At 38.1% G+C, this 13,140-nt stretch overlaps 2 protein-coding genes across 3 annotated transcripts in view; one reads left to right on the forward strand and one right to left on the reverse strand.

Moving 5' to 3' along the window:
* Positions 1-6,486, forward strand: part of hsd17b4 (hydroxysteroid (17-beta) dehydrogenase 4) — a 26,639-nt gene extending 20,153 nt beyond the window's left edge. The window contains exons 24-25 of the mRNA XM_008335980.3: positions 4,736-4,863; positions 5,143-6,486. Coding sequence (XP_008334202.1) covers positions 4,736-4,863; positions 5,143-5,232 — 218 coding nt within the window. The 3' untranslated portion in view covers positions 5,233-6,486. The remainder of the gene's footprint in view (positions 1-4,735; positions 4,864-5,142) is intronic.
* Positions 6,487-12,221: 5,735 nt separating this feature from the next.
* The window catches only part of dmxl1 (Dmx like 1), a 47,884-nt gene continuing 46,965 nt past the window's right edge, over positions 12,222-13,140 (reverse strand). For both annotated transcript variants that reach the window (XM_008335979.3, XM_008335978.3), the window contains one exon: positions 12,222-12,613. In XM_008335979.3, the coding sequence (XP_008334201.1) occupies positions 12,347-12,613 (267 nt within the window). In that variant the 3' untranslated portion in view covers positions 12,222-12,346. The remainder of the gene's footprint in view (positions 12,614-13,140) is intronic.

Raw genomic sequence — 13,140 nt, forward strand, 5'->3', positions numbered from 1 at the left:
CCTCCTGTCTTCTGCCTATTGCTACTGTCTCTAAACCATACACCGTGGCTGGTCTGACCACCGTCCTGTAAACCTTTCCCTTCTACACTCTCCTATCACAGATCACTCCTGACACTTTTCTCCAGTTGTTCCATCCTGCCTGTACTCTATTCTTCACTCTCTTCCACAGTCTCTGCTGCTCTGAACAGTTGATCCTAAGTACCTAAACTCCTGCACCTTCACCACCTTCACCACCTCTGCTCCTTGTAGCCTCACTATTTCACTGTTCTCCCTGCTAGTTCTCTACTTTCCCCTTTTCCATTGTACCTACATTCAGAGTTCCAAACTTCAGACCAACACTTCTATACTTCCTCTTTTCCACTTACTTTCTTTTACTCTTAACCAAACGCCCTCCTCTTCTTCTCTGTCTTTGAACAACAGTAGCCCAATTTCCATCAGTGCCCTGTAGGCCCCGACTGATCCAGTATGGAAAACGTTTTAATTCGCATTCTTTTACACTGGATGCCCTTCCTGATGTAACCCTCGACATTTTTCCGGGCTTGGGACCAGCACTATAAAACACTGATTCGTGTGCCCTAGTGGCTGGTTTAACAACAATTACCATACAGTAAGTATGGTTAGAATAATTAAAGTCATTATTAAAGTATGGTTGAGATAGAAAGAATGAGAGCAAAAGAGACCCGAGCTCTCTGTCACGTGACAAATGAAACGAATCTGCGAGAACGAAGCGAAACATTAGTTCACAGAGAGTGATTCGTTCATAGTGATTCGTTCACAGCGAAAGATTAGTTCACAGCGAAAGATTAGTTCACGGCGAAAGATTCGTTCAAAGCGAAAGATTAGTTCACAGCGAAAGATTAGTTCACAGCGAAAGATTAGTTCACGGCGAAAGATTCGTTCAAAGCGAAAGATTAGTTCAGGGTGAAAGATTAGTTCATAGTGAAAGATTCGTTCACAGCGAAAGATTAGTTCAGGGTGAAAGATAAGTTCAGGGTGAAAGATTAGTTCATAGTGAAAGATTCGTTCGCAGAGTGTGATTAGTTTGCAGTGAGTGATTTGTGAGTTCAATATGAACAAATCTTTCATATGATTTGGGAGTCACGAATCACAAATCTGATCTGCGACTGCATGCGCATCCATCTCACCGATATTGTCATTAACCACATAATTCCAACCGCTAAATAATGGTGTTAACAGGGCGTTTAAAGTTAAATTGCGAGCTGCCTGTGAGCATTGTATGACAGAAGGAGAACACACATTCACCAAGACAGGGAGGCAACGCCGGGTGAGTTACGCTACTGTCTGCTAATGGATCGTGGATGCCTGGGCTAAGGTATCAGATTCAAATGTTGTTCGAGCTTTCACGAAGGCCAGAATCATCACTGAACAACCAATTAACAACAACGAGACTGACTCGGATATTGATGAGAGTGATCCAGATATGTTTGATTGTTACGCTTAATTGTTTCGCTGACTGTTTTGTTTCGCTTCGCTTAATGCGCCTTGTAAGCCGGTGCGCCTCATATATGAAAATATTCCCGTTCATTGATAGTGTGCCTTATAATGCGGTGCGCCTTATGGTCCAAAAAATACGTTACAATAAATAATTACTAGTTTTCAGCTCAATTAAGTGAAATTTGATAATTTTCCACTGCACACCCAATGATCTCTCATGGCGCACTAGTGTGTGTCACTGCACGGTGGTTGGGAAACTGGTTTAGGTCATTAGTGTGCTTTTGGATGTTGCTTGGTAGAACCGGTTTAGTGGTCTCTCCTGTCCCTGTCAGTCAACAGCGGTGGACTTACTGCTCGTAAAATTTATATTCACACGATATAAATCTTTCAGTGATTAACCCGGGAATCATCTGATCATACCATACTTTAAGCGCTTAATTAAAAGAGGCTGCAGCTGATATATATGAGCAAGGCTAAACCAATGGGGAGTGTTGAGATTAACGACAACCTAAAATTCACCACCAACTCATTTGGGACAACGTAGTTGTGCATCACGCACTGCGCTGGCTTCAGTTGGTGTCACAGACACGGTGTGTTGGGATGGATGTTAATCACCGCATTAGGTCTTAGGACTTCAGCAAAAAATAAATAAATAAAAATCCTAATGGTGTCCATAATTCCTCAACCTTTATGTGCTCATCCCAAGGCCGGATGGGGTGGGTTTGAGTCAGAAAAGGGCATCCAAAGTAAAAACTGTGCCAGTATCAATAAGTGGATTGTCCACTGTGGTGACCCTCCAAGAAAAGAAAACCCCCCTAAATGGATTTTTCTTGTCCACATTCAACACAACAGTAATTTAGCAGCAGTTAGTGTTGTGTGAGAGAGAGAGAAAAATTCATCCCAGTCCTACAGCGCTCATGTTGGCCAGAGGTGAATGGTGTGTTTGTTCACTATTTCCCTGGGCTTTAGATAGCTTCAGTTTACATCCATTCACATACACATTTACATGCAATACACACACACACACACACTGTGCTTTTCCGATTACACTCTGTCATCTACATCTACACACTGCTCTAATACCTTGTCAGGAACAGGTCCAAAACATTTAGACTTACAGATTTGGGAGAGTTTCATCTGCTGCCTGGTTGGATGAGGACCAGCTCTACCTACTGGACTAAATATATGAAATGACACGTTCATGCATGTTGAGTAATGACCTAAACACAAAGGTGTGTGTGTGTGGGGGGGGGCGGGGGGGTGTTTAATGAGAAGGCAACACATTGTAAAATCAGGACAGGGGACAAAGTAAATAGCCTCTATTTGTCAGTCTGTTATACAACACTGACCTTCATCTTTTATGCTGGGTCTAATTGACTGCTTTGTAATAAGGTCTTGTCTCTACACAAGCAGCAAGCACAATTTACACCTTGAATTATGGCAGGCTTATGGCCCCGACCACACCGCCAGTTCCGGACACCTTGCCAAAAGCCCCGTAGTGCTGCAGTGGATGATAAAGTGTGAGGCTGGTTCTGTCAAGTGCATAGTTTCTCTCCATCACAGTCACTCTGTTCCTGTGTGCTGTGTGTGTTATCAATATGGAGTTAGAGAGAAAAGGGAGAGACAACGCTGCACCCTCCCTTTTCGCGGGCACTATTACAATGATGCATTTCATGCATCATTGCCTGTTTAATGCAGATGTTGTAAGTCTTTTTAACTAAATAGGATTGTCATTTACACTGTATTCTATTGAGGTATACCTTTAGCTAGGTATACGTTTATTGTGATTATTAAGAGGCTTCATAAACGTTTGGAAGGCCACCGTCGGGAGTTGGTGTCAAACAAATCTGCCAAAGATGTTTTAGTTTAGTTTTAATTTTGCTTATTCTTCTATAAGCAAAGAATATTCTTCTGTTTGTCTGTCTGTTTGTCTGTCTATTTGTCCCCCCATCCATTCATCCATCATCCCCCCACCCATCCATCCATTTATTCATCCATCCCCCCACCCATCCATCCATTTATTCATCCATCCCCCCACCCATCCATCCATTTATTCATCCATCCATCCAACCATTTATCCATCCACCCACCCATCCATTCATTTATTCATCCATCCCCCCACCCATCCATCCATTTATTCATCCATCCCCCCACCCATCCATCCATTTTAATAATGCCATCTTTTAGGTGAGTCCCAAATAAAATCAGGTGTGAAACACAGGCATCTACCTTCTGTTGTTTGACTTTCTGCTTCAGCGAGATGAGATTAATCATCTGGAAGCTACAATTAAAACAAGATACTTTCAAAACTAGCAGAGCATGTTCATTTATTTTCATATTGCGACAACAATCTGTACTGGACCTAACGATGTCCACGTCTTAAGTACGGTGTCTGCGGTATTTAAAAAGAAAAAGAAAAACCTCAAAAAACTTACATCAAGCTTTGAAGCTATGTGAGGGTGTGAATCCTGTTCAGTCATGGTGCAAAACAGAGCAGATGGAGAACAGATCAGCGTGGTGTCCATTGGATGATTGATTAATATTCACGCTGAGTAATAGTGGGCCGTGCTTTTACACACACCGTGGCACAAAGCTCTCGAGTTCAGTAGGTCTAAGAAAAACAAAATCATGCTTTTGTTGGGTTCTTTTTCACCAGTCAAAAAACACAATTTCATCATGTGAAACAACAAAATGTTTACAGCAAAGACACCAAAAACTCCAGTCAGATGCTCATTCAGTCCTTTGCTGTGCCTTTCATTAGTTTCATAAATAGACAAATTTGAGTTTGCGCTGTGGTGCCAAGTCTCGTCCCTTTTTTTCCAGTCCATTATTCTGACTTATTATTTATTCATTTCATTTATTTACTTTGGCAGATACAATACCAGGGAAATGTCACCACAGTAATCCGGTGCAATGCATCATTGTGTTTGTAGCAGCAGCTAATTTCCCACTCCTGTCCCCAGATGGGTCTTTAAACACCAAACACAAATAAGGAAGAAAAAAACAAAATTAAACAGCACAAATCCTGTCTTCATTAGACTGTTTTTTTCCCAGTGTTGTTTTTCCTCCTCAGCGTGGTCAGAAAACATGATTTGATCTGACATTGGCCAATGAAACAAAGACTGAGATGTAAAACGACAGGATCATTTAAACTCACGTTGACACTTTGCTAACAAGCAAAATGAAAACATGAAAACATGAAGACAATGATTGGCTCATGTGTCACATGTCCAACGTGCTTTATCAGTGTGTCATTCATCATTTCTCTGACTCCCTTCAGCCATCGATCTGAAGAATGGCAGTGGTTCTCTGCACCAAGGTCCTTACAGTGGCAAAGCAGACGTCACCATCACAGTGTCTGATGAGGACTTCATGGAGGTGGTGAAGGGAACACTCAGGCCACAACAGGTGATGTTCCTGTTCAGTTAACACCTGTACATACATATATAAAGAAGAGAATATATATGTATGTGTATGTACAATGTTGGTGTATCTTTTTTACATGTCCAAATATGAATTTAAGCTATAGGCTTCTTATACCATCTCTTTCTCTCTCTCTCTCTCTCTCTCTCTCTCTCTCATTCTCTCTGTCCCTCGCCCAGCGGAGGGGGCGGCAGGGGGGAAGTGAGAGATTTTTTTTTTTTACTGGAAAGAAGTAATGAAGTGTTCATGTGTTGTTTCTCACAGGCCTTTTTCTCAGGTAAGTTGAAGGTGAGAGGGAACATCATGCTGAGTCAGAAGCTAGAGGTCATTCTGAAGGACTATGCAAAGCTGTAGGAGACCTGGAGCAGCAGTCTGTCCAATCACCTGACTTCAGGGCGTGACCAATGGTCCACTTACGTTCTCCATCTGACCACTTACGACGTTTTTCCTTTTGACAGAAATACAAAACTAACTTAGAGGTGACGACCTGTGAAATAATAAATGTCATCTCAAGTACAGCTGTAGTAATCATCTAAGTCTCACTGTAAATTATTTTGAGTTGAGCCTGTGCTTCATTAATGACGCTTCATTATACCTGCCTATAATGTTTTTATAATCTACTCCAATCTTTTCATAATCAGATCAGATTATAGTAAAGACGTATCCCTGATCGTACCGTATTTTCCGCACTATAGGGCGCACTTAAAACCCTTTAATGTTCTCCAAAATTGACAGTGCGCCTTATAACCCGCTGCGCCTTATGTATTACTTCCGGTTGTGCTTACTGAGCTCGAACCGATTTCTTAAAGCCAAACCACACAGCGCATCACACATGATGGCACACAACTGAAGCACACTGGGAGCCAACAATGACGTTTAACTCTTTTAATTAACAATTAGAAGAAGATCAACAACAATTGTGTTTTTGTGTTGTCGATGTATGGTGCGATGCAGGACGACTCAGACGCACGGCTGTTGATTTCGACATATCTCTGTCTATATTTATCTGTGACTCCATGCGTGCCCATCTCACCGATATTGTCAAAACCCAAGTGAAACAAACTAATTCGGGACTTGCCATCATTCCGGGTGGATTAACCACTGAATTCCAACCGCTAAATATTGGTGTTAACACGGCGTTTAAAGTTAAAGTGTAGGAGCACTGGATGACAGAAGGCGAACACACATTCACCAAGACAGGGAGGCAACGCCGGGTGAGTTACGCTACTGTCTGCTAATGGATCGTGGATGTCTGGGCTAAGGTATCAGATTCAAATGTTGTTCGAGCTTTCACGAAGGCCAGAATCATCACTGAACAACTAATTAACAACAACGAGACTGACTCGGATATTGACGAGAGTGATCCAGACATGCTTGATTGACTGTTTTGTTTTGCTTAATGGGCCTTATAATGCCTTATGGTCAGAAAAATACAGTAAATTAGCAACATCCTGAGACTGTTTACTTAGAATTACTGACGAATGTCGGTGTAGAATCATACTGTGGTGTTCATCATCATGATGTCTTCAGATGATGTCATTTCGATTAGATCTGTATAACACTTCTAAATATTTTCTGAAAATAAATTAATAAAGATCTCTTAATAAAGTTGCTCTTTTTGTTTCGATTCTTAAAGCATTATAAATGTTTATTTAATCATGGTTGACAGATTAATTGTTGTTGACCCTGAAATTTAAGCATAAATAAACACATTGCTAAATGCTTGGAGGCAAATTTGTGCATTTTTTATTCTGGGTTTTTTTTTGTTTTTTGTATTTTTTCAATTATTTAGTATAATAAAATAATATTGATCAATGTCTTACGCAATAAAAAGTAAATTATTTTTCAATTATTAAGCATTAAATATTTTCAGTTAAATTGGTGCTTTCTGAAGCTTTTTCAGGAATTTAATGGTATAGTATTTTTTTGTGATCAAAAGTTGGAGTATCAAAAAAGTACATTTTTTCCCAATTTTAACCAAAAAAAAAACAACGAAACCAAATGGACATAGCTAAGTATATTATTGTGATCAAAAGTTGGTGTACCAAAATAGTATATTTTTCCTGAATTTTAATCACAAAAATGGACATAGCTAAGTATTTTAAGGCAAATGAGAGTATTTTTAGTCATTTTTGAGAAACTAATTTTTGAAGACTTTTTCAGGAGCTGATTTGATAAAGAGCTTTAATTCTGGACATAGTGTTTGTTTTTCTGTCAACTAATCACTCGTAGCTTCACTCTGCTCTATTAATGTTGTGACTTGCTTTTATTTATTTATTTTTTAATCATTTACTGTAAGTAAACATCAGCGTTGACAGTTGAGTGTGCTCATTTTTTTAACCCTTGTGCGATCATTCGGGTCTAGGTGACCCGATGGTCACCTAGACCCAATATGTCTTTGTGTCTGTGTGTGTATATGTTCTTAATAATCACTGGAAGGACAAACGGTGTGCACAAAAATGCGAAGGACACAAGTAACACAAAAACCAATGTCGTCATTAACGTAGATATTTTTATTACATTAATAAATTTTCTGTATATAATACATTGATTTACACATTGTCTTCATTATAAAATTAGAATGTTCTAATTTATTTCACATTTCCACTGGAGGGATGGAACGATGGAATGATGACTTGCCACTTGTAAAAACACAAAATTAAACATTAGCCGACTAAAAAAACCAACATTTCTTCTTACCGCTTTTATTGGAGCAAAGATCTTTAGAATTAATCTGATTAAATGCATTGTATTCTCGAGTTTTGCTGAAGCTTGTTTTTTTTCAAACTTTGAAGAAGTCAGAAAAAAAACAATGAATCTAAAAAAAAACCTTCTATAAGCACAGATATCATAAATAGACTTTTATTTATATAGAATTATATTCTTGATAAAGTGGCTTTTGTCACTGCTGCTCATCTACAGCTAGTTGCTACAACTACGTTAGTCCTATTTTATAATATAAACCACTGCCACACATTCACTTCATCTCTATTTGTTTCTTCCACCTGGAATCACAACTGAAAGCTGTTTGTATTGGCCAGCAGCAGGGAATTGTGGGTAATCAGCTCCATGTATTAAACTGACACACACCACCGCCATCACCTCACACTTGGTTTTAATCCTGATCTTTGTAACCGTCGATGACACTTGCTGTCGGAAACCAGATACAACTGAATTAAAAAAAAAAAAAAAGAAAAGCCGAAGGATAAAGAATGTGATGTTAAAGTCATGAAGTGGAACAGAGAAACTAGTTTTGGGTCTGATTAACGAAAATCATTATTTTAATTAGTTTTTAAGTCATTATCTCATTAACCAGTGGCTCCCAATATTTGAGCCTAAGCACTCATTTTACAATAAGAAATCCGACCACACACTCTGTGTGCATATCTATATGTGATGAAATACAATGATCTTCTCAATTTAATTACTGGGTGAGAAACCTGGGCCTGTTACGTTGAACAGAACATCGACATAATTGCAGGAATTCATAAAGGGACACACAAAAAGATCTTTGTTTCTCCTGTCACTATTGCCTAGATCAGTCATTCCCAACCCCTGTGCCGTGACACACTGTGCCACACAGTGTGCCGTCGAAAATGATCTAATTTCACTTAATTGAAAACTATTACTTATTCATTGCATATAATTTATCTTTATAATATATAATATTATATATATTACATATATAACATATAATAATACTCTTCTGCTAGGTGGCAGCAGATGGCTATGAAAACTTAAAAAACGCTACTCAGAGCTGTGTCTTTCTGCGAGTGTCTTTCTTCAATTCCTCCCAGTATATCAGCATTGTCGTCAACTAAACAGGCCGAGATTTCAGTCAATGATGAGGTCATTTGAACCAGAAGATTATTATATTTCATTACATATGCTTTTTATGAGATTGTTGTTTGGTGGTGTGTGGCGTGGGGTTTAGCCTGGTGATATATATATGTGCCGTGGCTCAAATGAGGTTGGGAATCACTGCCCTAGATCCATCCATCCATCCATCCATTTTCATCTGCTTATCTGTTACCGGGTCGCAGGGGCAGCAGTCGCCACCCAAATCACATTACACCGTACCAACCCCCCAAACCTTCCTGCGGGTGGTGAGTCCACTGGAAGGTATTGGTATTAACTGCCCTAACCGGGATTCGAACTTGCCCAGGAGGTGAACCCTGGGGTTCCACAACAATGACAGAGACATTGCCTCTGGGCCAAAGCACCACACTGTCCTAGATAAATAAATAAATGTTTTTGAAACCAACAGTACACGTGATGATCCTTCAAGCCACACAAATGTGCTGTGGCACAGGGGTCAAGAACCACTGTTCTGGGAGACGTTTCACCTCCTCCTCCAAGAGGCTTCTTCAGTTCTGACTAACTGCTGGAAAATGATGGTCTTTAGTCTCAGAGTGGCTGCAGGGGTGTGTCTTCAACTGAAGAGGATTCTTTTGTGAAAACTAGGATCTGAACACCTTTGGCTTAGACAAATATTTAGAACAGCAGTTCTCAAACAATGGTATGTGTACCTCCTGTTGCAATAAGGCTCTCTCTAATGGTGAGGGTGAGTTAGTATTAAATTCAAGCATTTATTATCCGTTTCTTTGTTTGTTTTTTTTTCTTTTCTTTTTTTTTTTTAGAATTGAAAATGTGTTTTGCTTAATTTTTCTTAGACACCAATCTCCCCCCAACCCCTTTTCTGGTGACTATTATTTCCACAGCAATTACTTCCTCATGTCGTCAGAATTTAACACTTGAAAAAAAAAGTGCTCATATTTTAACCTTCAGGCATCAGAAAAAACCTCTTATCACTTGAATTACAAATGAATGAAGGGTCAGATAGTCGGGCATTAACTGGGCATTATGCACAGCAAACACTGATAAATATTGACGGTGTTTTTTTTTTCTTCATCAAGTGTGAGGGGAATTTGACAAGTAGGATTTGGAGAATGTTGCCAAAACAAAACCTGATAAATATAATAAACACCAGCAAAGATTTAATACAGAAATGTCAAGAGACTTAACTGACAACTGTTATCTGCATAACAATGCATCAGAGAGAAAGAGAAAGAGAGAGAGAGAGAGAGAGAGAGAGGCTCTGTCATAATCTGGGGCTGCAATTCAGCCTGTAAATGTTGAAATTTGGAGAGAATAAATAAGAAAACATCTAAGGAAATGTGTTTTCATGTTCTCCACTGAGTTCAGCAACAATGATATAAAACCTAATCATTAAAACAACTTCTCTCTCAGACTTCAATACAATCACAATGGCTGCTAACGTCATGCGATACAGAAATCGCATGAGCTCAATCTACACGTCACCCAGTTTTAAAATCCTGGGTGTGACTACAGAACTGTGGAAGCCTGGAGGACCAACGGACGGAGGTGCAACATCTTCAACTAATCGTTTAAATAAATGATGAACTCAGACCTCGATGAATATACGGACAGTCTGCATGAAAAGATCTGAAGTTGTAGTTAATAATATACTTAAGAAGATATAATATATTGTTCATAACCCTATATATAAGTTGTGTTTTGAGGAGGACTAACGCCACGACTAACATCTCTCATGAACATCAGCCAGAGTTCTTTAAGATTAAGGACACTTACTGTAATTAGTAATTATGTTCTTTACACCGCTGATTAAATTTAAATACTACTATACATACTATATTTATATAAATATATATGCATACACATATAAATATATTTAAATATAAGTATTTAAATATATATATATATATAGACAGAGAGAGAGAGACAGACAGAGAGAGAGAGACTCAAATATACATATATGTGTAAGTGCATATAAATATATTTGCATAAATACATATATACACATATGTATATTCAGGTGTTTTTAGATATATATATATAGATTTTTAAATATATTTCTACTGCTTTATACTGACAAGGCTAAGCGATTTTTGTTAATACATAACTATGTGGCTGAGCCTTAACACAAGTCATATTCTGAGCTTGATGGTTGAGTGCAAAAAAAAAAACAAAACAACCACAAGTTAGAAAAACACTGGGCAGAATAACAGTTTTACATCTATATATATATATTCTTGTTTCTCAGTTTGTGTTAAAAGAGGTGAAAGGTCGAGTGCATGTGTTTAAATAAAACCAGCCTAAGGCAGCAGCAGTTTCATTTCTCTTTGCTGGGTTATTTACTTAATTCAGTTTGAGGGAAATTTAATTTCGTAATTTGAACGACATGCTTGAGACAAACCTGTTGTATGTTCAGTCAATCCAACAACAGAAAGTCCAGAAAGGTTATTTTTTTAAAAGATTTGGAAAATGTAACGCAAACATTTGGTCAATGTAGAGCCCTCACAGCATGACAAGAATCATCTGTACAAAACATAACGTTCCAGCAATACATCTCCCGAGGGGAAAGAGGGGGGAGGTGGATGGCAAAGTAATTAAAAAAAAAGTTGTTTGTATAATAAGATGTAAAACAAGGTTTGGATGTTCCATTTAATTAAGCTACAAAAACAGATAAAATTAGCAGTAAACTTAAGAGGGGCTGGAAAGCAGGTTTTATTACTACGGAGCTGAGCCTGGAGCCTCGTCTCCACCTGTTTTCAGTCTATTCTAAGCTGGAGGACACGACGTAGATTGACCTACGTCAGTCAGGAAATAAGATGATTCTCCAGGATATGAGGAGGCATGAAGCTAAATGTTTCTACTTTGAAGGAAATAATTTAATCATTTTTACCAAGCAGTAGAAATAAAACATCAGAATGAAAATTAAAAAGGAAAAAAAAAAAAGGTGAGAAAATGTTCTGTCATTCCTCTAAGGTTTTCATTCCAACACCTATTTGTCTGACTTAACAGAAACACTGGAGTCCTGTTTATTAAAACCAAAACAAAACTGGACCTACTGTGCTTGGCTGGATTGTCCACTGATTATGACGGCATTGTGCTGAGGTCCTGGTTCGGCAGTGAAGTAACTGAGCGTCCTGAAGGGACTGTCACTCATCTTTACGATGCACTGTGCACCAGCGATTCACTGGTATAAATAATAAAAAGTCCCACAGCGCTGCAGCTCTTCTACTTCTTACCTGACTCACTCTTTCTACAGCCTCCTGTGCAAAAACAGATCTCCATGTGCAGATCAGTATCAACTGAGATCATGTCAGGTCCTTCTGGAGAATCTCCAGCTCCAGTTCTGATTATCTGTGCCCTCAGTTTTTACCCTGTGTGTTTAACCTCCACAACTGTGTTATTAGTCGTGTTTTGTCGCTAACTTTGGCTCCACGTTGGACAAAAAATGTATTCAAATTTCCTGGATCTCGCTCCCCCTTTGGGAAAGTCTGTGAATCCTGTAAATATTTCTTCATTAAAAAGTATTGTAACACTTTGGATCAGTGGTCTGTCGTAGCTCGTTGCAGTGTCAAGTCACTGTTCAAAAATCATAAGACGACCTTTGGTTGCTTTAACTTCATATTTTTTCTGACTAAATGAAGAATTTAACGTCATTCTGGAGGTTTCCGTTCTGGTTGTTGTTGTTGTTGTTGTTGTTGTTGTTGTTGTTGTTGATGACACTGAAGCGGTTGGGTAGAACCCTCATCTTCAAGGTTCCGTCCGCACCGCAGGAGAATAAGTGATTAGCCGGTCCCACCTCTATCTGCATGACTCCCGTACCCAGGTTCCTGAAGAGTGACTGACGGGCGTGTTCGTTTGCAAAGGAGAAGAGGAGAGTCTGTGTGTCCAGACTCCAAACCTGTGAGTCAGGAGAAGACATGATAAAAAAACTTTAATGATAAAAAAAAAAATAAAATCTGGGGAAAAGCCTGCAGACATTTGGATAAAGAAAAACTTTTACCGGTTACAGCTGTTAAAATATTCAGATTTATTCTTTCTTTTATTTTGGTATTTTTTTGCGATATAGACAATTTTACTTAATTTTACTAAATAGTTGTTTCACTGTAGTGTATAATCTGTTAAAATACAGACTTGAGCTTTATCTTTTAAGTTTATTGTTTTGGGGTTAGGGCTGCTGCATATACATACATACATACATATATATACATATATACATATATATATATATATATATATATATATATATATATATATATATATATATATATATATATATATATATATATATATATATATATATATATATATATATATATATATATATATATATATATATATATATATATATATATATATATATATATACATACATATATATATATACACATACATACATACATATATATATACACATACATACATACA

Source organism: Cynoglossus semilaevis, chromosome Z (genome assembly GCF_000523025.1).
Source record: "Cynoglossus semilaevis isolate Cse_v1.0 chromosome Z, Cse_v1.0, whole genome shotgun sequence".
NCBI classification, from domain to species: domain Eukaryota; kingdom Metazoa; phylum Chordata; class Actinopteri; order Pleuronectiformes; family Cynoglossidae; genus Cynoglossus; species Cynoglossus semilaevis.